Raw genomic sequence first — 27,951 nt, forward strand, 5'->3', positions numbered from 1 at the left:
GACTCGTTTGAGTCGATTCCCTACAAAGTATTGCAAATAAAGGAGTCTTTTAAGTCGATTCTTTACAAAGCAAATGGGCCAACGTTTTGAATTGATTCGTGAATAAGTTTCAGTTCAGATCGCTGCAAAAACTGAATCGTCTGATGCTGTTTTACTCGTAGCCTATGTAGAAACATGCAGGATATAAACAGTGTTGGGTGACGTGGATATGAATTTACCAATCTTTTAACTAAAAGCAAAACTTCACACATGTACCCGCCATTATATACACACGACCTGTTTGTCGTCAGACACAGTTAAACGCGTGCAACCTCCAGAAACACTGTAGCACAGATTAAAGAAAATCCATCGATGATTGACGTCTGATTCGCTGTATACTGTATATTTAGCACTTTTGGGAGTACTTCGACTCGGCGCAGTAACACCCTCCCTCTCCCATTATGAGAGGGAGAAGGGGAGCGGACTGTTCAGGCGAGTCGAAGTACTCCCAAAAGTGTTATTACGCCATAAAATATAGTTCCTCTTTTAAATCCGCTTAGAAAAGCGCTACGTTTTATTTTGTACCACCAAACTTGCTCGTATAACTACTCGTCTTAAATAGGAAAAACGTTGATGTGTTTGGTCACTTCTAACTTTATCTCTAAATGGTACCATTGAATGAATGGGGCTAAGCTAAATGCTATCGAAGCGTCGCAGCGCGCTCCAGCGTTTACGTGCACGCACACAGATGATAGAGGGATGTATCAACAATTCTTAGTTAAGGTAAAAACATATTTTAATATTGAAAATAAGTAGGCTATTCCTTTAAGTAAATTTTAAAATCTTTTACTTCTACTTGAGTATTTATTTAGTTACTTGTACTTATACTTAAGTAAAGTTTTAGGCTACTCTTTCCACCTCTGTTAAAATCTTCATGAATCCAGGCTGAGTTTGCCACGTTTAGCCTAAATAATCCGACAGATAGCAGCTAGCTATCATAGCTTGCAGACAAGCAGTCTAGGCCAGAGGTTCTCAAACTTCTTCAGCGTGCGGCCCCCCTTGTTTAGGGCGCATTCCTTCGCGGCCCCCCCAAAGGAAATTTATGACAAGAAACTGTTTTAAAACTCAACTTTTAATTAAACAAAACACATTAAATGATACGAAGTAGTGCTGTTGATTAGTAGTCTTATTTTTTTTTAGGTTTAATTGCACAGAATTCATGATAAATTAATTTATTTTATAAAATGTCATTAAACTGGGGCCCCCCTGGCACCATCTCGCAGCCCCCAGTTTGAGAACCACTGGTCTAGGCTACTTTTTTTTGTAAGTAATGCATCAAATTAATTATTTTATTCAAAATAGTTAAAGGGATAGTTTAGCAAAAAATTATATTAAACTAATGATTTACTCACCCCTTAGCCGTCCGAGATGTTTATGTCCATCATATTTCAGACAAACACATTTTCAGTTATTAAATTTGGAGAAACCTATCAGTGACTTGATTGGATATTGATAGGGATATTGATGTAGGGATTTTCATGACTCAAGTCATGTTTTTCTGTGTTATTATTAGTAGTAGTTCAGTGGTTGAGTGTGTATGTCAGTGTTTTACTTCTTTGTGTATATTGTAATAAAGACCCTTTTATTCTCAGTCATTCATATAGGCTGTGAGTTTTTTTGGGGGGGTGCCCTTTTTAAGGTCAGAGCAACTGGCTTGGCTCGCAGTTGCAATGGGTGCAGAAATATAATGAAAAGGGCTATAAAAACCGAAACTAAATAAACATGAAATGAGATAAACATGCAGGTTGCCTTATCTTACAGCTTCGCTTTGCATTTTTTTTTAAATGTAAGGACTTTTCCACAGAACATGTATCCAACAGTTAAACTAAGAAAAAAGTCAATCTATACGCCCCCCCACTTTTACTGTGCATTCACATGGGCACCAAGCGTCAAAGTGGCCAGAAGTCATTAATTTTTAATGAGAGACGGCGGCGAGCAGCAGCGCGGCGCGTCATTTGTTCAGTGTTCTCTGATTTGTTACTTAGATTAGAGTGAACTAACATTCAGCCAATCACAGAGCGAATCATCTCTTGGGCGCATCTGCATGAGCTTCAAATCTCTTGTTGATCTTGTGAATTTTCGTCATTCACTTTTGCCATTACGCCGCCTAGGATAAAATGCCCCCCAGAAAAAAGCAAAGGGCGATTAGCCTACATCATTTTTTCAAACACACGTTAGATAATGTTACAGTAGCATGTCGTGATGACACAATTCACGCAATAAAGTTTTCATGTTATGATTTAACCTACGTTAAAAGACAACAGAACCCCTAAGGATCCCCTCACATCGTGCAGGATTTAGGGTGGGTTGCACCGATTAAAATAATCACAGTTTAGAGCTAGAATATGGTTTGTTGATCTCAGTTTAATTTTAATTCGAGTTGTGTTGCACCACTTACATTTAAAGATGCAATTTGTATTATCTGCGCCACTAGATGGCGTCAGATCAAATCAATAACAATGACGTTGTTTAATGACACTCTGAAGCAGCGTGGAATTGTGGGATTTGTAGTCTTTAACTCAACCGCTGATGGCCATCAATCAGACGCAAACGAGAAATCACGTTGACAGATAAGGTAATCAAGTCTTATAAATGTTGCATTTGATGACATTGTTTATTTCATTATGTAAGTTTATATGTGATGTTCAAAACGAAATTGTTAGTCAAGATGTTACAGTATTAGTCCAAATTCGATGGTTAACACAGCACAGAATTAAGTTTTCAACTTACAATCTACAAAGATTTTTCACATAATGTATTGACAGTACAAATCTTATTGTGAAGTGTCTTAAAATGACCATTTATATTGCTGTACAATACCTCTTGATGTGCATATCGTCCGCGGGAAGACGCGCTGATTACAGTATACACTAATGGTGTGATCAATATAATAGCATACGTTTTTTTGAAGGGTTACGAATCAAAACAACTCACCCATCGCGTAAAACACAAGCAGGATCAGAACTCTGTTTAGTTAAATGTTGTCGCAAAGCTCTCTCTATCCAAATAATGCAACACCAAATTGATCCTCAATATTTCTCTAGTTTTCTTCCAAACTCTTCTTGGGTCGTTTGTTTGGCCCGTACGCTTACGGGAGCTGTCTTTGCTGACACAACCAGCGGCAGACGGTAAAGAGTAACTTAATCCATAAATCCATAAGCAAGCGCGTAGCCTGACAGGCCGTGTTGTGCCTGAACGAGTTCATTGAATGAAAGTTCATGAACTAGTTCATATTTTGGGCGAACGTGAACTGAACGTACTGTATTACTGCCTGATGAACGCAAGGTGATCTTGAAATAGACTTTGCGCTATTTAACGTGCACGTGCGGTGTGCAATACCTGCGAGTTGTCATACACGCAACGCCTCGCAGCACTTCTCACCCGGAAAACCCCCTTGAAGCATCCGCCTTTCAAGGTATGTGCAAGCAAATACAAAAATTAAAAGACAGTCAATGCTAATGTAAACCCTGGTTGGATAAGGGTTTAAAGTTGGATATGAAGATGAAATCTGATGCATTTAGCTTTAGTGTTAAAACTGATAAAATAATTGCTCTCTGTGGTTCTACACTGTTAAAAATAAACCGTACATTTTACGGTAGAAAACCGGGAGCTGTGGTTGCCAGATCTTTACCGTCAAAAATACGGTAGCAATGTTATTGGTTTTACGGGATTGCACCCATTGTACTGTATATTTTACAAATTTTAAATGTTTTTTTTACAGTTTATAACTGTCTATTTAACATGTTTATGTTGCTAAAACAGTTTATATCTGTCAAATTCAAGGGTTAACATTGTAATATTTATGGGTCATTACCATTTTTTACAGCTCAAAACTATTTATTGTAAAGGTTTATGTTGTACAAATGACGGTTCAGTACCATCTATTTTACAGCTCAGAACTGTCAAATTTAAATGCTACACTGTAAAAAAATCAGTAAAATAGATTACCAGTACTATTTCCATTATGTTTATAGACATTTCCTTTAATTCCTTTAAAATACTGTAAATTTACAGTACATTCTCCGTAGTCTTTACAGACACTTTAATCCGCCTATGAAACGCAACAATGGTGACATTCAACAACAAAGCTTCATGCTGCAATGCATGCTGGGTAACAGGATTGTAGAAAACTCATTCATAACTCCCATCATGCATTGTGACATGACAAAATTTTGCAACTTTCTTACCATTTACTGTCACCATTGTTGAGATTTGTATCCAAAGTGTTGATGTCTAAAGAAACTAAAAAAAAGAAACTAACTAAAGCATTACAACAGTCTTGTTCAAAACAGTGTCATTTGCATAGAGCATCACTTTTATGTGCTTTATATCTTTATTGTTCTTTTATCATTTTATGTTCATAAAATATGTATAAAATGTTATGCATATAAAATTTATGCATGACATACAAGCAATCAATAGATCACATGATAGTTTTTCCTACTCCCTCTAGCAATAAACAAGTGGTCTTAATAAAGCACTGTTGCAATTGCTAAATGAGGAGAGTTAGGTCAGTGAAGGCTACAAGGACAAAAGCCTAAACTAAAGGAAACTAACTAAAGGAAACACTAATTACAATAATGGTGACTTCAAATGAATCTTAAACAACCACAAACTGGAGATTTAATGGGATAAATTTGGTGGAAAATATCCATTTGACTTGTGATTACATCACGTCAGAAAGAAGATTTGTCTACTAAATCACGTGTGTGGATGCTGGAATAGTTGAGGACTTGTATCTTGTTTTGACAGCAGTTGTAAACTTATCGTCCATGTTTAGAAAATAATTGTAATTTTATGTTTAAAAGTAATTTTAGTGTGATAAAATTAGGAACTTGATGACAAATGCCTGCATGATGACCACTATAGTGCAGACTGATATTATTCTAATTTTTAAACTCTATCAACAAGGATTTAGTAAAATATAAACAGATGGTTCAGTATATTGGTAACAAATATATTCTCTAAAAGTTTTAATGTTACATCAATAACGCATAATGCCATATCTATTACGCTGATATTGCTCAATATTTTTTTTTTCATTTTTATGGTAATACAGTATCTTGTTAATTTTACTGCAATAAACCATATTTTTATATGTTTTTTACTGTTAAATGTAAGGTCTTAGTCTGTAAAACTAATTAAAGTTTTTCACAGTGAATCCTACGGTTATCACATGTTTTGTGAAATACGGTTTTATTCTGTATCATATATACGGTATTTTACTGTTCAATTTACAGACATTTTTTACAGTGTATATGGGCTATAATGGCAATATTTAAAAAAAAAATAATATGGGGAAAAATAACTATAAATTAGTTCATTTTTGGAACTGTGAACTAGTTCAAAATTTGGAAATATGAACTATGAACTGAACTAGTTCATTTTAAAATTTGTGAACTGTGAACTGAACTAGTTCATGTAGAAAGTGAACTTTCCCAACACTGCCGACAGGCGCTAACGCATAGTTCCGCATTTGTCCACGACACTGGCTACTATGTTTACAACATTTCATTTATATCACAACATTAAGTATTTACTAAGTCATACAGTAAGACTATCTCTTACCATTTGTACGTTAGGTGAACTTCATTCACGACGATAGCTACCCATTACGTTGGCTTGAAAAATATCGGAGACTAGCATGTCCCTCCACTTATTCAGCAGTCACGATTCCAGGCTTCCGAAAAGAAGCTGACAACGACCACTAATTATATCCATCTCATTGTGCACGCCGAGTTGCATCGCCGTGATACCCATTTCAGTTGCTTCTTTAACTTTGTCCTCCATAGGAAGGACGGCGAAAACATAAACAAATGCCTTGATCGCGTTTCTCTGTTCCTCTTTTTAAATCAATGCTCTGTCGATATCTTCTGTCGATATCTAACAGACTCAATGTCAGAATCCACACATCTGAATTCACCAGCGGCAGCCATTTCATTGTAAACAGATTGAACACACGCGCTCTTTGGTGACGTGGTTGATACGTTACTGTTGATCATCTGTCCATCATCGTATAAAGCCCGCCCTCACAATTTGATTCGTCGGCCGGTTTTGGTAGTCGCATAGTAGCTCCTCAACGGTGAATCCCCAGACCGATCTTCCCGTTTTTCAAATTGTGGTGGGCGGGGCTAAGATCGTCTGGCACCCAGGCAAACTTTTTGATATTGTCTACTCAAAACCTTTTTGTTTTACTTGTTTATTTTATTTTATTTTATTTTATTTTATTTTACTTGTTGATGTTTAAGTATTGTTTAAAAATAAACCAGGCCAAACTAATACAAAAAATCTATAATGAATAAATATTACAATTGAGACAATTAAAAGAATGTGCTTTGGCGGGCACCTCACAGACGTTGTTGGAGATCGCTGCTCTAAAGTTTACATTCACCTTTCTTTTGATTTTGCATCAACATTGACAAGCACGTAAGCAAAAAAGGGAACAATTACATAATAAAATACTTTAACAACCTTCTATCTTGGTATTGTGAGCATATGCATTTAAAAAATATATTGTGCAAATAAAATTATTAGTTTAACATTTTAGGCATCTTTATTTGACCTCAAAGCATCAGATCCTGCGGACCCCAGGTTTGAGAACCATTGTTCTAAAGCATGTTTGATTTTGGTTACCCAAAGTGTTAATTAATGCATTAACTAACAAACATGTGTTAATGTGTAGTTAAGGAGGCGGTTATTCATGCATGAATTCATATGACTCATGACATAGTTATGGTTAGTTATTGATTAGTACATAGCTTAACTCATCATTAGTTCATAGTAAAGTGATTATTAATTTATGTATTAGTACATCATTATTCATGTACCTTTTTTTTAAACCATTATTGTAAAGTGTTACCATAAGTTCTTGTAAGCTATCATGGCATGTTCCCAAAATTGCCACTAGGGTGCTGTAAAATGACAATTTGTATTCTATTTAGAATTTTTTATTATGAACATCAGCTTTAGTTCACATCACCATAGTTCAGCCCACTTTTAAAATGGCTACAACGCCCCTACGATGGGGCGTAAAAAGGTCGGGCCCCATCGGGCTTGGGCTGAAATGCAGGGCTCTACTTCACACACACAGAAAAAATAATCTTGTCAAGCATATAAGCATGTAACCTCAAAAAACATAAAAAATCAAAAAATTTATATTTTAAAAACATCTATTTAATTTAGGGATAATTACCTCTCAGCAGCCTGATTCCATAGCAGACACCGAGACTGGTGAGGTTTTCCACGTCTTTTTGATGCGTGTATACGGTAAACAACTTCTTGACCCACAGCAAGAGGTTTAGAACCTCTACTCTGAATACTGACAGAAAAAACCTGCAGACACATGTATACATATGGTTGCTGAAAGCATTCTAAGCACAAAACTCAGAATTTTAGTCAATACCAATACTGAATTCCTAGTGTTCATAAAAGTGGTAAATCTTAAATACCCTATTTAGCAAAAGCCACATTGTAGCCACATATAATAATTAAATGACACAACAATTATATAACACATTGACAATTTGTAATTTAACAGTGACACCTGCTGGTTATGAGGCAAAAACTACATTCATTATTGACTAATCAATGAAGTTTCACAATGACATTTTTTTTGTATTTACGGTACTTATTAAAGACTTGATGAGGAGCAAGATTTTTGTTAAAATAATTTTAATTTTCACAAAATATCACTTGTGTTAAATGTAAAAATGTATTGTACAAGTGCTATAAATGTATTTTTTTTAACTCTACAGTGGTGCCATACATGAGGTGAAATTTCAAACTTTTACAAAACCAGAAATTTGTTTTTGCAGATCTTTAATCCCTGTGTCCACAATAATGTATCTTATGTATCTGTTTCTACAACAAAAGCCCTTTTCACACAGGCATTCCGGAAAATACACAGAAAATGCATCCTGGATTTTTCCGTGATCGTTAGATTTTTTATTCATTCACACTGCCATGATTTTCCAGCATCTGCAAGGTCCTGGAAAGACACATGACCTGTTTAAAGTCCTGCACTATATTCTATGCAGCGTTTGAATTTTGCATATTTTTTATTATTTCTCTCATTAGAAACCACTCGCGTGCATTTTTGTTAATGATAAGACTATAAAGGACGTGTGACGCGCCGTTCTATGTTGCTGAATGATCGAGTGGATATTTGACGAGCTCCCTGATCTCTTCTTTAATCCAGTTTTCAGACATTTCTCATCGTGATGGTTAATATGCATTTAAAAACCCTTGTTTTGAGGAGTTGAACAATATTGTTGAGATCATTTTAAAGAGTTGAACCAACTTCATGTTGCCATGACATGCACGTCCTCACTACGGCATGCACGTTATTGTTTAAGCGTCTCTTTTATAATTTCCTGATAACTGCTTCAATCTAGCTTGCAACATTTCTTGTTTTGAATGTTGATGTGTAAATCTCTCATTTTAAAGAACTGAACCATAACATAGCAGTGTTGCCAACTATTTTTAATGGAAAGTAGCTAAAGCTTGCTTGGAAAGTCGCCAAATGTCGCTAGATAACATCATTGCGTCATTAGCATAACAGTGACGTCATCACATCATATTTGCATTCTTACTATGTCTGTAGGCCTACTGTCACAAATTCAATTTTTATACACATGAATGCCTAAAAATGTTTTCTCGTTCGTTAATCTGCTTCTATCTTATAAAATGAAACGGGTTTCGGTTCATGTAGCCTATGTCCAAACAGTCCAGTTTCAAAACATATGAGTATATGCTGATAAATGATGGGAAACGTTGTTTTGTTGGTACATAGCTCATTAACGGTTCAGCTCCGTACAGTTTGTCTGTTCTGAATGTGCTGTTGTTCAGCTCACTCAAATATTTATTTTTGTATAGTGAATTATTTTATTAAAGACAAATTTACATTTACATCCCGTCATGTCAATGTAAGCCATCACGGGATCAGGCAGCTCCAACTTCCTGCATGCACGATTATGCCGTCCGGATGGGGAGAGATTAACAACATCTCCTATCCTGACTGCAGCTGGGAGAGACTCTCCTCTGCTGCGAGAGGACTAGGCTGCCTGTGGGTGAACGTGATTTCACCAAGTAGGATATGATCCTGGATCAACACCATTGTTGGTCCTGGATCAACATTTCATTAACCAATCAGATTGCAGGATTAGGATTAGTGTGTATGTTAGATTTAGGTTTAGGATTGGGTTGGGGCTTTTTAAGAAATACTCCTTAAACTATTATTTCACACTAATTTGAGGGTTTAAAAATGGCAAGGGTTTGAGTTAAGGGTAGGTTGGGGTATCTTTTTTAAAACGTTGATCCAGGATCATCAAAAAATGTTGATCCAGGATCACATCTTACTTGGTGAAATCACGGCGACCGCTGCCTGTGAGTGCTTTGGGGTGGGTGTGGAGCCCAGGGAAGCAGCTGCAGCTGCTTGTTGAGAAGAGTGAACAATATGTGCTTTCCAGTGGCGGCTGGTGCTAAAAAAATTTGGGGGGGGCGCAAACACACTCAAAATCAAACTTTTACTCTAGTAATGCAGTACTCTTAATAGCCATTTATCAGGTGATGAGTATCATTAGCATTTAATGCTGAAAATGTTACAGTTGAAATCAAACGCACGAAATAAATGTACTATGAATCTGTAATGAACTAATATCAAGGTAATCATTCATTCACACACACACACACACACATATACACACACACATACACACACACACACACACACATATACACACACAGAGAGAGGTTGCGATAGACATTTTCAATCTGCGTCATTTTTTTGATAAACAGCGTTGTAAAGTGTCCTTCACAGTCATTTATTATCCGTCATTTCATGTTTTAATTATTTTCATTTTCGTTCACATGTCCATTTCTAATCACAAACTTACAAGACGAGCATACAAGTCAAATGTGTTTATTCATTTGTTTAGAGAACAGATAAACGGAGACCGTGCATCACTTTACCATCACACGAAGCATATGAATTAATGTTTTTTTTTCTCACAGTGACAGCGGAGGCAATAAAACACGGAGCTTTATGCTGAACAGGCAAATATGAAGAAATCAAATAACAAAAACTACTGCGATTAAAATATCAATAAACATGTAAAAATCTGAATTGAACTAAACTCATCTGAAACCATCTTATGAAATAAACGCATGAAGGCAGATTAATGCAGACTCTTGTCATTAGATTTTGTATCTTTACCTTAGACAGGGGTCTTGTTGCAGCGCTCCTGTAGTGTTTAACTTCAGCAGCCATGCGCAGACCAATCAGTGTATGACATAAAAATATTGCGAGAATGTCTAGAAACCAGGGCATCATTTGAGCAACACACTGCCACCAACTGGACATACATAGGAATTATATTCTCAAGTTGAGTTGTGTGGGCAATCTGCCAAAATGGCGCTCATATTTTTCTTTATCCTGCATAACTTTTCTCCATCAAAGACTTTTCGTTTAACGCGACCGAACACACACAAAAAGAGACACTAAAGTTGCCTAATCACAGGTTTGTACGTTTCTTTTTGCTTTTATAACAATAGCACAAGCACATTTTCCCCTCACAACAGACTAAGTAACTGTTACATACAGTCCATCAGCTCAATACGCACGGTTCGTGAAGTTTCCTTAAAAACAGTGGTTTTCTCGTGGGTGCTTTTTTAAACTCTAGTCTACAACAACAAAACTATCAACAAAGTTGACCAAGCCACGTAATATACCGGATTATATGAGCTCTCGCTCTCATTATGTCCACGCAACACAAGCTCAAACGTGCCACAAAAGTTCATGTCGTGCACGTCTATCACGCATTCAGACTTTAAAACAGCAAACAGGGAAAAAATAAAACTCAAGAAGACTTACATGATATCCAGCTAGCCAACACTGTTTGCCATGAGAAGTGGTGGAGCACACAGACTGACATCATTTGACTCCGTTGGTCGATCTGGTCCAAGCTTCTTAATCCTTTATTTATTCATTAATTAAATATCTTGTATAGGGTGATTTTGTAAGGATAAAAGCATATTTTCCTTCATCTCAAGATATTTCACTTGCTTTCACTGATCTGTACTGTAGCTATCAGTGAACACAGCAATCTCCAACGAGGTTATGAGACTCTGAGAACGATCCAATCACAGGAGGTAAAAAACATTAAAAGCAATATTGATTCGCATACAACATAAGTGGGAGTGTTTGGGGCGCACAGTCCTGCGCCCCAGGGCGGATCTGAAACCAGCCACTTAGAGCTCAGCCGCAGGTCACATGGTTTTACCCTTTTTCCTGACCTACATAGACACTCATTAGGGGTGCGCCCCAGACACACAAACATGACACACACACAACAAACTCAGTTTTGATTTTTAATTGTTTTAAATAAATTATAACATGACTAATAGTGAAATAGTACAACTAAATGATTTTATTTTGTATTAATTTGCACTATATATTTAACTTTGTGGTAACATATTAAAGAAGCTTTCCTCTCTGGCCAGCTTTAAGGGGGCGGCGCCCCAGCGCCCCCTACTGACCAGCCGCCACTGGTGCTTTCACGTCAAAGTCTCCAACCACGCCAGAAAAAGTCGCTAGTTTTGTCGCTAATCGTTTTTTGAAAATAAGTTGCTAAAGAGGTCTAAAAAGGCGCTAAATCTAGCGACAAAATCGCCAAGTTGGCAACACTGTGAAAAAGATTCCGGGCGTCCTCACTACGACGCCCATTACAGCATTGTTTCAGCTTCTTGTTCACACAGAGGGTTTTCCGTGTATCTTACTAGGTCCTCTTTCCGGCAACGATCCCAAAAGATTTAAGGGATGTGTTTGCGTTCAAACAGAAGCTTGTCTGGCAATTTAATGAGTATTTTCCGGGACCAAAGGTCTGTGTGACAATTAAAATGTGACAATAATGACACAATGTTAAATATTAACAGTTGATTTTTACCTTGTCATTTAGTGCGCTGGCTTTGGTGTTGGTGAGGAACCAGTGTTCAGTACTGTATTCAGTAAAGTGCAGTTTGCGGCAAGCGGACAGGTGCATGCTCTCTGCGGGTAGGGGCGGTACCTCCAGTAGGGTCCCAGGCAGAGTGAATGTGTCTGAGTTTCTTCCTGTAAATGTGTGTCCATTGACCTGAGTGGGGTACCAGTGATAAGCAGCTATGGTGAAATAGGGACAAGTGTCCAGTATGGTTCTGCCTCTGTGAATGGAAGAAAATTAAATCAAATCATACAAGAATGAGCTCAGAAAATGTCAAACAAAACAATGCCCATAACTAAAAATAAATATCTCGCACCTCTTTTCACCAGCCCCACACTCAGTGTCTGTGACCAATGTGAAGGCAAAACGCTCTGCCATTTCAGCCATCTGGCTCAGACCTCGTGTATCTATTCGGTTGGGGTTTGCCATGGCACACATGAGATCATAGGTCAAGCCTCGGCTGCTGTCTTTTAGTGAAGTTTGTTCAGCATCCTTCAAAATCTGTAAAAGACAGAAGCCTGTAAATCAGTCTCAATTCTGAAAGTGGCTCCCTGATTCCCGCAAAGGAAGAAAAATATCTACATTCTCAATTTGCAAGGCGAGCAAGCCAGAAAGTAACAGATTGGTCTCTTTTCTGATAACTAGTTTTTTGTTTTTTTTTTGCTGTGGGCAGGCATGCATTTGACCCCTTTCTTTTCAGTTCAGTACATCACTGTAATGTACATGACAGTGTCAAAAAAAGGAAAATGCTACATTAATTAGATTATAATAAGTACATTAAGTGTACAATTTTGATCTTTCATGTTTTTATTGAACAAACTCATTCAACATTCAAAATTTCAGCTTTAATGGCTGTTGCAGGCGCCTTTTTTGAATGATTTCTATGGCCGTTTATGCACGCCAAACACCTTGCATTTTTTGCAGCCTGCCACAGCATGCATTTTTGAAGGAGCGTTGAGAGCAGAAAAGCACCCAACGTCATTTGCGTCTTTTCATTGTCTAATCGAATAAGAAGAGAGGCGGGCCCTTTGTTGTGGTGACTGAAGTTTACAGTTGTTTGGATCAACCGGACTCCACTCACTTACTGTCTCCTGTATGTTTGTGCATCTCTCACCCTCGATCAAGGTCAGAGCAAAGGTCCTCTTTTTAAAGTTTCTGTTAATATGGCAGTTAAGAGCAAAAAACACTGAAGCTTCAATATTTGATTGACAAGACAGCTGACTCGGTGGTTGCCTAGCAATATAAAAAGCACTGCTCGCCTAGCAATATATATTGCCTAGCAATATAAAAAGCACTGCTCTTTATTAAAGAGACAAAAAAGGCAGTGCTGCATGACTTGCGTTTCCAAGCATGTAAAGCGCGTTGTGTTTGATTAGCCCCTTAGAATTTATAACTGGTTGACCCCCTTGGCAGCAATAACCTCAACCAGGTGCTTCCTGTGGCTGTGGATAAGACCTGCACATTGTTGAGAAGGAATTTTAGCCCATTTTTCCTGACAGAACTGCTTTGGCTCTGTCTTATTCTTTGAACATCTCATGTGTATGGCCCTCTTCAAGTCAATCCATAGCATCTCTATTGGGTTGAGGTCTGTACATAAGTATATTAAAGTGTACCCCTGCTCAACAGGAGTAAAAAATAATTTGTTTTACTAAATACTAACCATAAACCCAATACTTATACAAAATGACAAATTAAAGTGTCATTTTAATTTGTCAATAAGCGCCGCAAAGCAGTGGGGTTACAGTGCATTTTATAACAGCTGAGGGGGTTTTAGGCACTCCGTTTCGTGTCGTGCCTAACAACGCCCCTTAGCTGTTACAAAATGCACTGGTAACCCACTGCATCTTGGGGCTTATTGCTTTTGTAAAACGGTTACTTCATATGCATAGCAGGATTTCATAAAATAAAACGCAAATTAGTACAAATATTATTCTTCCGCCAAACAAAGTAATTCCTCAGAATCAAGTGTGGCTGCAACAGAGCGCAGTTCCCAAGCAACACAGACGCACGCAGCAAAGACACAATGAACATATGATTTAAGACTGTGGTGTTTATTTTTTAAATCAAAATTCATCTAATTTATAGATTAACATTTATATCGTGCAACTGTTGAAGTGATGATCAAATATGCTTGGAAGCATGCTTAACTCTTTCCCGTCTGTTTTTTTTTTTTAAGTTGCCACCCAGTTTTAGTTTAATGCCGTCGAAAAATTGTTGGTAACACTTTATTTTAAGGTGTCCTTAATACAGAGTAATTATCATTAAGTACTTAGTAGTAGACGGTGTAATTACATGCAACCAATGGTATTTAATATTTAACTAAGTTAGGGCCGATTCACACCGGCTGCGTGGCGTGAGCGTCTCAGCTGCGTGGCGTGTCCGTTTTTATTTAGGCTCCCATGTTAGCAGGTTTTCACTTCGCCGTCTAATTCCACGGAGAATTAATTCCCCTCTTCCTGTACTCCTGTGATGCGGCGCACACGGGAGTGACCTACGTGTCCCGCCCCGTATCGGGGTTCCCCTGTCTTCACTCTGTGACGTCATTGTCAGAGAAGATCTTCGTGCTCTGTTTTCCTTCCCTGGATGCCTTTAGTGACTTTGGTGACTGAGAGACTTGTTGTGTATTTAATAAAAACACCTCTGCTTTGGAATCCATTCTCCTGTGTTCCTTATAGAACGGACTCGCCAACATGGATACCGCGGAGGCCGATTCCGTAAGATCAGCATTAGCACAGCAAGGCTCCTGGTTGGGTCAACACACTGCCCAGTTAACTACCACCAATCGGGTGGTCGACGATCTTACTGCTCAAGTCGCTGATCTCACTGCTCGTTTGGACCGTATGCAACGGGAACATTCAGCATGACCACTCGAGAGAGAACCTCATGTCACTGATCCGCAACCTTACAATTGAGATCCAGCCGCTTGCCGGGCCTTTCTGTCTCAGTGCTCCCTCATCTTTGCTTTACAACCCCGCCGGTATGTTGCTGAACGTACTAAAGTGGCATATGTCATCACTCATCTAGTTGGCAAGGCCCGGGACTGGGCCACCGCGGTTTGGGACTCTCATGACCCTTGTTGTCACTCTTTCACGGAATTTAAGGATGAGATGGAGAGATTATTTGATCGATCGGCTCGTGGTGACGCTGCTGCTGCCCGTCTGACTCGTTTTACCCAGTCTCGACTATCCGTTACGGATTATGCGATCCAGTTTAAAACTCTCGCTGCCACTTGCCAGTGGAATCAGGAAGCGCTTCGGGCGCGTTTTGTTGATGGTCTGATCGATAAGATTCAGGACGAGATTTCCACGCACGAACTGCCAGAGTCATTGGAAGCTATTATTGATTTAGCTCTCCGCATTGAAGCTCGTCGAGCGCTGCGTGCACAGCGTCGCACACTGTGACAACCCAGAACAATCCCATCTTCAGGTCTGTCTATGCTTTCGTCTAACCCCCCCTCATCTGAAACAGTGCCGATGGAGATCAAAAAGTTTCGGTTATCATCTCAAGAGAAGGAACTACGACTTCGGAATGCATTGTGTCTGTACTGTGGCAAGCCAGGTCATATAGCCAAAGACTGTCCGTTAAAAGGCCCCGCCCATCATTGAAGTTGGGAGCAGTGATGGGCGCTTCTTTACCTAAAATCTTCCCTCCTTCCTCCACTACCATGCCAGTCACGATATCCTTCGCCGGGCGGGATATTTCCAGGGTTGCTCTGCTGGACACAGGGGCAGAGGGTAATTTCATCGATCAAGAAGTAGCTCGATCCTGGAGTCTCTCCATTGTTCCACTCAAGATTCCACTGGATGTCATCTCTCTGCGTGGCCAGCAGATGGCACAGATTACTCACTGCACCACTCCCGTAAGTCTTCGTATCTCTGGTAATCACCGTGAGAAGATTGTGCTGTACCTACTTCATGCAGCCTTGTCTCCCATCATTTTGTGGCATGGGTGGTTTGTACAGCATAATCCTCACGTGGATTGGCAGAGAGGTGTTATTTTGTCTTGGTCTCAGTCTTGTCATGTGTCTTGTTTGGGTCCCGCTGTTTCTGCTGTTGTGTCTTCTCCTCCGCAGGTGCCGGCGGCCGATTTGACCGGAGAACCCGGCGGAATATGCCGACATCAGCCAGGTCTTCAGTAAAGCCCGGGCCACTTCCCTGCCTCCTCATCGGTCGTATGATTGTGCTATCGATCTCCTCCCAGGCACGATGCCGCCCAAATGTAGACTTTATTCATTGTCTGGTCCTGCGAGGGAGGCTATGGACAAATATATTAAAGATTCCCGTCGTGCTGGTCTTATCCAACCCTCCATCTCGCCCGCAGGGGCGGGGTTTTTCTTTGTTAAGAAGAAGGACGGCTCTCTGCGTCCCTGTATTGATTACAGAGGATTAAATGACGTTACTGTTAAGAATCAGTACCCTCTACCTTTAATGTCATCTGCTTTTGAGCTTTTACAGGGAGCCCAGTTCTTTACCAAGCTTGATTTGCGCAATGCTTATCATCTGGTACGCATAAGAGAGGGGGATGAATGGAAGACGGCGTTTAACACCCCTACTGGACATTTTGAGTACTGCGTTCTGCCTTTCGGGCTTTGTAACGCTCCGTCCGTCTTCCAGGCTCTGGTTAATGACTTGTTGAGAGACATGATTGATAAGTTTGTCTTTGTGTATTTGGATGATATACTCATCTTTTCTCCCTCTATGCAGGAACACACTCAGCACGTTCGCAGAGTTCTTAGACGTCTCTTAGAGAACCAGCTGTATGTAAAGGCAGAGAAGTGCGAGTTCCACCAGAAGTCGGTTTCGTTCCTGGGTTTTGTCATAGCAGCTGGTGGGATACGTCCTGATCCCGCCAAGGTAAAGGCAGTCGCTGAATGGCCTGTCCCCGCATCCCGTAAGGAGCTATTAAGGTTTCTGGGTTTCGCCAACTTTTATCGGCGATTTATCCGTAACTATAGCCAGGTTGCTCAGCTGCTTACGGCGCTCACCTCAACTAAGACTAGGTTTGCTTGGAATAAAGCAGCTCAGGAAGCCTTTGATAATTTAAAGCTCCGGTTTATCTCTGTTCCTGTTCTCTCTATTCCAGATCCGGCTGCCCAATTTGTTGTTGAGGTTGACGCTTCTGATGTCGGGGTCGGCGCTGTCTTATCTCACAGGTCTTCTAAGGATGGCTAGGTGCATCCATGCGCCTATTTCTCACATAAGCTTAACCCAGTGGAACGTAATTACGACATAGGTAATCAGGAACTGCTGGCGGTCAAGTTGGCTTTGGAGGAATGGCGTCACTGGTTAGAGGGGACCTCAGAGCCTTTCCTGGTCTGGACGGATCATAAGAATTTAGAGTATATCCATTCAGCCAGGAGATTAACATCTCGCCAGGCCCGCTGGGCACTCTTCTTTGACCGGTTTAACTTTACCCTCTCGTATCGGCCTGGTTCCAAGAATATAAAGCCCGATGCTCTATCCTGTGTGTTCGAGGGTCCTCAACCCACCAGAGACGAAACCATCCTCCCGAAGGGGCGGGTGGTGGGTTCACTGCATTGGGGAATCGAACAGAGAGTGGAGCAGGCTGGTCGAGAGGGTGAAGTGCCAGTTGAGTGTCCGGCGGGGCGGTTATGGGTTCCGGACGCGTTACGCTCTGAGGTTATCCGGTGGTGTCATGAAACCAAGTTAGTTTGTCATCCAGGAATTTGGAGAACATTGGCTGCCGTCCGCCAACGTTTCTGGTGGCGCTCAATGGGTCCTGATGTCAGACAGTTTGTATTAGCCTGTCAAGTTTGTGCCCGCAACAAGACGTCCCATCAGATGCCCCTTGGTCGTCTTATGCCTCTTCCTGTCCCATCTCGTCCCTGGTCTCATATTGCCATTGATTTTGTTACCAACTTACCCAGTTCTGAAGGTAACACTGTAGTGTTAACAGTAGTTGACCGTTTTTCCAAAGCGGTTCATTTTATTCCTTTGCCCAAACTTCCGTCTGCCAAAGAAACTGCTAGTGCCATGATCAAACACGTCTTCCGCTTACATGGTCTGCCTACGGACGTGGTTTCTGATAGGGGTCCCCAGTTTATTTCTCGTTTCTGGCAGGAGTTCTGTAGACAGATCGGTTGTACTGCCAGCTTGTCTTCAGGCTATCACCCCCAGACCAATGGACAATGTGAACGGGCTAATCAGGATCTAGGTAGAGCACTCCGCTGTCTGACATCCCAATATCCGAGTTCCTGGTGCCAACAGTTACCCTGGGTAGAGTATGCGCACAACTCCCTTCCGACGGCTTCCCTTGATATGTCCCCGTTTGAGGAGTCCATGGGGTTCCAGCCTCCACTATTTCCATCCCAAGAACCCGATGCGGCGGTTCCGTCTGAGTTAGCCTTTGTCCAACCGGCCCGGGACATCCTGGATCCTGGCTTGATAAGGGAGTTCCGTCGGCGACGAGGTGAGCCTCCTGATGGCCCGCCAGGTGGTGGCCGTGGGGGGGAGTAATGTCATGATTTCAGTCTTACCGGTTTGTTGTGTGCCTGTTCTCCTTTGTTGTCATGTATGTCACTGATCCATGTGCGCGTCTTTCACAGGTGTTTTCGGTTGCTGTGATTTCCTTACTGACGTCACCATCACCTGAAGCTTGTTTGTATCCCAATCGGCATTATATACTCGCTAGTTCCCCTCAGTCTTTGTGAGTCCGTCATTGAATGTACTAGAGGTGCTTCTGATGCATTTCGCCGTCTTGTCCTGTCATGTTGTGTTATGTTCCCAGTTTAATTCAAGTATTAGTCTGTGTTATTTGCTGTCTCGTTCTTGCAGACTTCCAGCCGTCTCTCAGTCTTCAGTTCTACAAACTGTCACCGCATGAACTAGATCGTCTACGCTGTGGAGAGATTGGATTACTTCGAGTCTCAGTTAACAGCTCTTCTGCTGCACTCAGCTGAGTTGTCTCATTGTCACTGGGCTGTTACCACCGTCATCAGAGCTCTGTCACTGATCATCCCCAGCAAACTGAACAGTGGGTTGCGCTTTTAGCGCTGAGATTGTTTGCCATCACTAACTCTGTCTCTCCTCTGTATCACAGCTCTGGACTGTCGCAGTTGACGAGCTGTCCCTTTTGGGTTGTGCCGTGGTCCGGTTTGCCGTCTAATTCCACGGAGAATTAATTCCCCTTCCCTGTACTCCCGTGACGCGGCGCTCACGGGAGTGGCCTACGTGTCCCGCCCCGTATCGGGGTCCCCCTGACTTCAGTCTGTGCCCTGATTGCCAGAGATCCTCTACGTGCTCTGTTTCCCAGCCCTGGATGCCCTTAAGCGACTTTGGTGACTGAGAGACTTGTTGTGTATTTAATAAAAACACCTCTGCTTTGGAATCCGTTCTCCTGTGTTCCTTACATCGACAAATTAATGCGCGATTGTTTTATTATTATATTGATGTTTGTATATGTGGTACTAGTTAAATAAAAGATATGGAAACGGAAGACACCCCATTTAAATTTTGAGTGTTTATATATAAATTATTATTCAGAAGAATAAGAACATGATAAAAAGGTAAATTGCCTGAACTGAATTTCTTAAAGTATTTCATGGGCACCCTTATCATTGTAAAAGAGTTCTGCAGTAGCAATATATTTGTTTGTGTGTAAATAGGCAGTCTACATCATACAGACAGCTAGGGGGGCTCTCGCATAGGTCTGCTTAGTTGTAGTAGCGCTTATAAACACAAGTAAATGCAGAGAGCAGATAAGATAACAGTGATTCGAGATGCTCCGGGAGAAATGAATCTATCTTGTTTAATATTCTGTCCAGGTAAGATTAATTTGAGCATATAACAAGTTAAAGGCGGAGTCCACGATGTTTGAAAAACGCGTTGGAAAAGGAGACGGGCCGACTACCAAAACACACTTATAGCCAATCAAATCAAATCAAATGCCGGTTTGCGTATGTGTGGGGCGGGTCTATCAACAGAAGGTCCAGATTCTATTGGGGTAGGGGCGTGTTTGTTTAGGTGATTTCAAATATCAACATTGGCTTTCAAACATCATGGACTCCGCCTTTAAAGGTGTCTTTGAATGGTTGTTATTAGTGTTTAATGTTTTTAGTGAGTTTTGAACAACAAAACTGTATTTTAAGTACTTTTGAATGTAATACGAACTGAAGTAACTGTCTTGAAAGTTCCTTTTAAAAACAAAGATTGTTATTTCACACAGAGAAAAAAATGCAATTATGTTGTTACTTGAATTTTGATGGTAAACAACTATTTGAGAGTAACGTGAGTTCAGTAATGCACACGGAGTTCGCGGGTGTCCACCATTTTGTTTAAAGTGAATGTTGCCATGGTGATAGTGTTAATAATTGAAATGTAAATGAGATCATATGTTTGCGTATGAAACAAGAGTAAAGAAATATGACATAATATAACTCATATGATGTTGAGGTTGTTTTGAGCATATAATTAGTGCTTAAATAGACAATTTATGGTTTCTAAAATAATGTTTAAGAGACAAAGGATTCTAATGTGAAATGATAATCTAATGTGAATACGGTGAGTCTAAAGAAATGTTAATGTTACTTTTTGGGGTAATTGAGTATGTTCATATGCTTACTTTGGGAAGTTATTTTAATGAAGAGTTCTTAATATATATGATGACATTTTCGTCAAGCTCTAGTTTAGGTAAAATATACTATCTGCTCAGTTGCCATTGTTCTCTTTAGCCAGTAAACTATAGATTTAATACAGTAAGTCTTAAATAAATGCAATGTCTTAAAAATAAACACTTGTTAATTGAGCTTATTGTCTCTCTTTTTCAGACTACTATTAGGCTGAATCAAAACCTGCCAGACTAAAGTTGATTTTGCGGGAGAAAGATGTTGAAAACTCTGAATCATCTTGACATTCTTCAATGAGTAATTGTTCCGTTTTTACGCAAATACTGTACACAACGAATGCTGTGAATAAACATATATTTTAAATATATTTATAACAAATTGTTTTGACTGTTTTAATGAGCTTTTATTTAATTGGAAACATTTATTTCAAAAAAATAATTTTGGATATGCTATCAGCTGAAGTCATCTATTCCCAAAATAGCACTCTTTAAGTTAACTAATCATAAACAAACCTGAAGTATACTGGTCACTGGTCTGCAGATATGCTAAAGTATACAAAACATAATATACTTACCATATTCATTTTTACCAGGGTAGTTTTAAGAATTTTGGATTAGCCAAAAAATACAGATATAAAATGTATGCAAACGATCTATTCAAGGTATACTGAGTGTATGCTTGCAAGACAATCATAATACATTTGTGTTGTACTTTTAACACAAATTAAACACAAAAATAAACTCTAAATTTACTTATCAAGCATGCATGCTCTTTGAAAGTGTCACGGATTTGCCAGGTCCTTCCACACACACCCCTCATCAGCACAGATCACCAGAATACTAATCAGCTGCACCTGTCACCCCTCATCAAATCCTCACTTTAAATACCAGCCACAAACAAACAGACACCGTCCGGTCTCGTCACAAGTACGCTATTGTTCATGTGTATACCAGACTCTCTAACCTATGTGTCTTTACAGAACTTCTCCTGAGCACCATCACCATCATCATCATCATCATCATCATCTGGATTACCTCTTCCCCAGTGTGTCTGTGTGTCTGTGGATTCCCCTTGGATATCATCATTATTTACCAACATTCTGCATTTACTTCATCATTCAATAAACTTTGTTACATATATCTGTCTCCGTTGTCTTCTGTCAGTGACAGAAAGCTGCAGGTGTTTTTAAATTTTCTGCCATTTTCTCACTCCCTCTAACTTCTGAGATATTGGTGAATGGCCGTATATGGCAGACAACTGGACAGTGACAACTACAGCAGCGGCAGAGGAGGTCGTTTGACGCACACAGAGGAATTTGATGGTTTTAAAATATTGATAATAGAAATAGAAATATCGATACACTATCAATACAGCTGCTGTATCGATATTTTTTTGCACAGCCCTATTTAGCACACAAAAGTACACCAAATACAGTTAAAGTAAAATATATGAAGTAAAACATTAGTTGTTCCGAAATAGCACTCTTTAAGAAAACTAATCAATAGCTTATCCCCGTGTATTATTATGTAATTTAAATGTAATTCAGAAGCTAATTCATGTTATTAAACCATGAACTAGTGAGTCGATTCAAACTACGTTACAGATGGATAAGGTATGAAGATACACATGAAGTACACTTAAGTACACTCTAGTTACACTTTATTTTACGTAGCTTATCCGCGTGTAATATTATGCAATTTAAATGTAATTAAGAAGCTAATTCATGTAATTAACAGTGAACTAGTAAGTCGTTTCAAACTTAAGTACACTTAAGTACACTTTTGATACACTTTATTTTATGTAGCTTATTCCTGTGTAATATTATGTAATTTAAATGTAATTCAGAAGCTAATTCATGTTATTAAACCATGAACTAGTGAGTCGATTCAACCTATGTTACAGATGGATAAGGTATGAAGATACACATGAAGTACACTTAAGTACACTCTAGTTACACTTTATTTTACGTAGCTTATCCGCGTGTAATATTATGCAATTTAAATGTAATTAAGAAGCTAATTCATGTAATTAACAGTGAACTAGTAAGTCTTAAGTTTCAAACTTAAGTACACTTAAGTACACTTTTGATACACTTTATTTTATGTAGCTTATTCCTGTGTAATATTATGTAATTTTAATGTAATTCAGAAGCTAATTCATGTTATTTTAAACCATGAAATAGTGAGTCGATTCAAACTATGTTACAGATGGAAAAGGTATGTAGATACACATGAAGTACACTTAAAGCAACACTATGTAGTTTCCATGTAAAAATGACTTACAGCTCCCCCATGTGGTTGAAAAGCGCAACAGTGCCTGGTATCAGACACTCTTCTGCAGGCAAGGGGGAGGGGCGGGGCTGTGTTTCCTACCCTCCACCGCCACTTTCAGAGTGTGCTTTTAGCAGCTAGGTGGCTGCTCAGGTTGCAGCAACAGTACAATTTGTCCAGTTAAAAGTTGTTCTATCACTGAAATAATTTTAGAGACATTATTTAAAGGTAAAAAAACTACATAGTGTTGCTTTAAGTACACTCTAGATACACTTTATTTTACGTAGCTTATCCGCGTGTAATATTATGCAATTTAAATGTAATTAAGAAGCTAATTTATGTATGAACTAGTAAGTCGTTTCAAACTTAAGTACATTAGATACACTTTATTTTACGTAGCTCATCCCCGTGTATTATTATGTAATTTAAATGTAATTCAGAAGCTAATTCATGTTATTAAACCATGAACTAGTGAGTCGATTCAAACTACGTTACAGATGGATAAGGTATGAAGATACACATGAAGTACACTTAAGTACACTCTAGTTACACTTTAATTTACGTAGCTTATCCGCGTGTAATATTATGCAATTTAAATGTAATTAAGAAGCTAATTCATGTAATTAACAGTGAACTAGTAAGTCGTTTCAAACTTAAGTACACTTAAGTACACTTTTGATGCACTTTATTTTATGTAGCTTATTCCTGTGTAATATTATGTAATTTAAATGTAATTCAGAAGCTAATTCATGTTATTAAACCATGAACTAGTGAGTCGATTCAACCTATGTTACAGATGGATAAGGTATGAAGATACACATGAAGTACACTTAAGTACACTCTAGTTACACTTTATTTTACGTAGCTTATCCGCGTGTAATATTATGCAATTTAAATGTAATTAAGAAGCTAATTCATGTAATTAACAGTGAACTAGTAAGTCTTAAGTTTCAAACTTAAGTACACTTAAGTACACTTTTGATACACTTTATTTTATGTAGCTTATTCCTGTGTAATATTATGTAATTTTAATGTAATTCAGAAGCTAATTCATGTTATTTTAAACCATGAAATAGTGAGTCGATTCAAACTATGTTACAGATGGAAAAGGTATGTAGATACACATGAAGTACACTTAAAGCAACACTATGTAGTTTCCATGTAAAAATGACTTACAGCTCCCCCATGTGGTTGAAAAGCGCAACAGTGCCTGGTATCAGACACTCTTCTGCAGGCAAGGGGGAGGGGCGGGGCTGTGTTTCCTACCCTCCACCGCCACTTTCAGAGTGTGCTTTTAGCAGCTAGGAGGCTGCTCAGGTTGCAGCAACAGTACAATTTGTCCAGTTAAAAGTTGTTCTATCACTGAAATAATTTTAGAGACATTATTTAAAGGTAAAAAAACTACATAGTGTTGCTTTAAGTACACTCTAGATACACTTTATTTTACGTAGCTTATCCGCGTGTAATATTATGCAATTTAAATGTAATTAAGAAGCTAATTCATGTGTGAACTAGTAAGTCGTTTCAAACTTAAGTACATTAGATACACTTTATTTTACGTAGCTCATCCCCGTGTAATATTATGTAATTTAAATGTAATTAAGAAGCTAATTCGTGTAATTACACTGTGAACTAGTGAGTCGATTTAAACTTTGTTACAGATGGATAAGGTATGTAGATGCACATGAAGAACACTTAAAGGAATAGTCTACTCATTTTCAATATTAAAATATGTTATTACCTTAACTAAGAATTGTTGATACATCCCTCTATCATCTGTGTGCGTGCACGTAAGCGCTGGAGCGCGCTGCGACGCTTCGATAGCATTTAGCTTAGCCCCATTCATTCAATGGTACCATTTAGAGATAAAGTTAGAAGTGACCAAACACATCAACGTTTTTCCTATTTAAGACGAGTAGTTATACGAGCAAGTTTGGTGGTACAAAATAAAACGTCGCGCTTTTCTAAGCGGATTTAAAAGAGGAACTATATTTTATGGCGTAATAGCACTTTTGGGAGTACTTCGACTCGCCTGAAAAGTCCGCTCCCCTTCTCACTCTCATAATGGGAGAGGGAGGGTGTTACTGTGCCGAGTCGAAGTACTCCCAAAAGTGCTATTACGCCATAAAATATAGTTTCTCTTTTAAATTCGCGTAGAAAAGCGCTACATTTTATTTTGTACCACCAAACTTGCTCGTATAACTACTCGTCTTAAATAGGAAAAACGTTGATGTGTTTGGTCACTTCTAACTTTATCTCTAAATGGTACCATTGAATGAATGGGGCTAAGCTAAATGCTATCGAAGCGTCGCAGCGCGCTCCAGCGCTTACGTGCACGGACACAGATGATAGAGGGATGTATCAACAATTCTTAGTTAAGGTAATAACATATTTTAATATTGAAAATGAGTAGACTATTCCTTTAAGTACACTCTTGATACACTTTATTTTACGTAGCTTATCCCTGTGTAATATTATGTAATTTAAATGTAATTAAGAAGCTAATGCATGTATTTAAACTGTGAACTATGTAACTAGTAACATATGTAGGTACTTGTTGTTACATAGTACTACACAAAGTACTTTCAATATGATTACATTGTAACACATATGTAACAAGACCTTTTATTACACTAGTAGTTAGCTTTGTAACAGACTCGACCTGTTACATATGTGTAACAGTTGCAGCTTATTACATGTGCATAATTACAATCTGTAAGTACATGCTGTTCCATAACTTAGTTACATATTAAGTACATTTGGTTGCATGTAATTACACCGTCTACTACGTAGTACTTAATGAGGTAATTACTGTGTATTAAGAACACCTTAAAATAAAGTGTTACCAAATTATCTTCTTCATATAAACATCCGTCGAGTTCATCACCTAATCCTTTTTTTTACTATCTTATTCCTATTTATATAATATAACTTATTAGTTTATCCTAGGAATACTTTACCGTGACGATCATTGAGCAGTACTACCACGTGAAACTATTTATCACTAATAAACACCCAGTGTTAGCATATAGCCCGCTAGCATCAACAAACGGTGCCGGCTGAAGCTAGCATTTTCCGATCTTCGCAGATTCAGCATGCCCCACATCACCCTGGCCCCAGACGTTCGCAGGTGATCGGGGCGTGCTGCGAGTGAGCTTCCCTCGCGATGTAGCTTCACGGACCGCGTCCAGGCGACCGAAGACGCCATCACCCAACATGAAAGCGGTAAGACTGCGCTTGTTATTGTAACCTGCATTACTTGCCACATGTACAGTTTAGCTTCTTCCATCAGCACAGAGGGGTTTACTTGTGCTAAGTGTATTGAAGTAGTAAGGCTGACGGAGAAGATTGCAGAACTAGAAGCGCGCATCCAAACGCTAGTTGATGACAGCAATACCGCTAATGCTACAAACGCTAATACCGCTAATGCTACAAACGTTAATACCGCTAATGCTACAAACGCTAATACCGCTAATGCTACAAACACTGTTTCGGGTGCGCCTAGTGTTAAACGTAATACACTTAGCTCGGTTCCATCATCTGAGTCAAGGGGGCCGACTAACTGGGTGACTGTCAGGCGGCAAAGTCGTTTCCGGTGCCCACCCAAGACCCCCCTGGTAATTTCAAACAGGTTCGATATTCTAAGCAATACACCGACTAAGACGTCTGTTAAAAGTGCCTTGGTCATTGGAGATTCGATACTTAGGAACGCGAACATTGAGGCACCAGCCACCATAGTCGATTGTATACCGGGAGCCAGGTCTTCAGACATTAGATCAAAACTTAAAGTGCTGGCTAATGCTAAGCGTAAGTTTTCTAAAATTGTTATTCACGCCGGCACGAATGACACCAGACTCCGCCAGTCGGAGATCACCAAAGATAATATTAAAGAGATATGTGAAATCGCTAAAACAATGTCAGACAATGTAATATGCTCTGGTCCCCTCCCCGCCTACTGGGGGGATGAAACTTACAGTAGATTATTGTCTCTTCACGACTGGATGTCAAAATGGTGCCCTCAGCATAACGTAGGGTTTATAGACAATTGGAAGCATTTTCGGGGGAGACCTGACCTGCTAAAGAGAGATGGCCTCCATCCATCTCAGGAAGGAAGTGCGATTCTCTCTATAAATCTGACCAATAGTCTTACTTCGAATACAGTCTGACTATCCAGGGTACAATTCAGGCAACAGACGGATCGGCTTAACTGTCCATCTGTTAGCTGCCGTGATATGTCAAGATCACTTATATCCCAGCACTTCGAGTCAATCTTACCAGAATATCAACACATTTCAACTGTATCTGTTCCCCGAACAAATAAATACAGAGCACCGCTTGCCACATCTGGTACAAATCTGATTAATATAAAATTAGAAAACAATACATTAACAGATGAACCTCGAACGTTAAAATTCGGCCTTCTGAACATTAGATCGCTTACCAATAAAGAACCTATTGTCAATGAAATAGTTACAGACCAAAACTTAGATGCACTCTGTTTAACAGAAACCTGGCTTAAAGCAGACGACTACATTAGTTTAAACGAATCCACCCCACAAGACTATTATTATAAACACGAACCTCGATTAAAGGGGAGAGGGGGTGGTGTAGCTACAATATACAACAACATTTTTAAAGTAAACCAAAAATCTGAAGTAAAATTTAAATCATTCGAACTAATGTTGTTAAATTTGGAAATAACCGATCATAACCACAAACAGCTCTCTTTTGCCTTAGCTACAATCTATAGACCTCCGGGCCACCATGCAGATTTCCTTAAAGAAATAGCAGATTTCTTGTCTGAGCTTGTAGTCACTGTAGATAAAGCTCTTATCGTTGGTGATTTTAATATTCATGTGGATAACCCAAAAGATGCACTAGGACGTGCATTTATGGATGTTCTAAATTCTCTCAATATTAGACAAAACGTGACAGGGCCAACGCATACTCGTAAGCACACATTAGACTTAATTCTGTCACTCGGGCTCAATATTAATGACATCAAAATATCACCTCAGAGTGATGCAGTTTCTGACCATTACCTTGTGTCATACACTGTACTTCTAGATAGGATCACTCAATC

At 39.2% G+C, this 27,951-nt stretch overlaps 1 protein-coding gene across 1 annotated transcript in view; it reads right to left on the reverse strand.

Moving 5' to 3' along the window:
* The window catches only part of adgrv1 (adhesion G protein-coupled receptor V1), a 1,080,612-nt gene that overhangs the window by 287,868 nt on the left and 764,793 nt on the right, over nucleotides 1-27,951 (reverse strand). The window contains 3 exon segments of the mRNA XM_073861135.1: nucleotides 7,232-7,371; nucleotides 11,982-12,234; nucleotides 12,331-12,515. Coding sequence (XP_073717236.1) covers nucleotides 7,232-7,371; nucleotides 11,982-12,234; nucleotides 12,331-12,515 — 578 coding nt within the window.

The sequence above is a fragment of the Misgurnus anguillicaudatus genome, chromosome 22 (genome assembly GCF_027580225.2).
Source record: "Misgurnus anguillicaudatus chromosome 22, ASM2758022v2, whole genome shotgun sequence".
Classification (NCBI taxonomy): domain Eukaryota; kingdom Metazoa; phylum Chordata; class Actinopteri; order Cypriniformes; family Cobitidae; genus Misgurnus; species Misgurnus anguillicaudatus.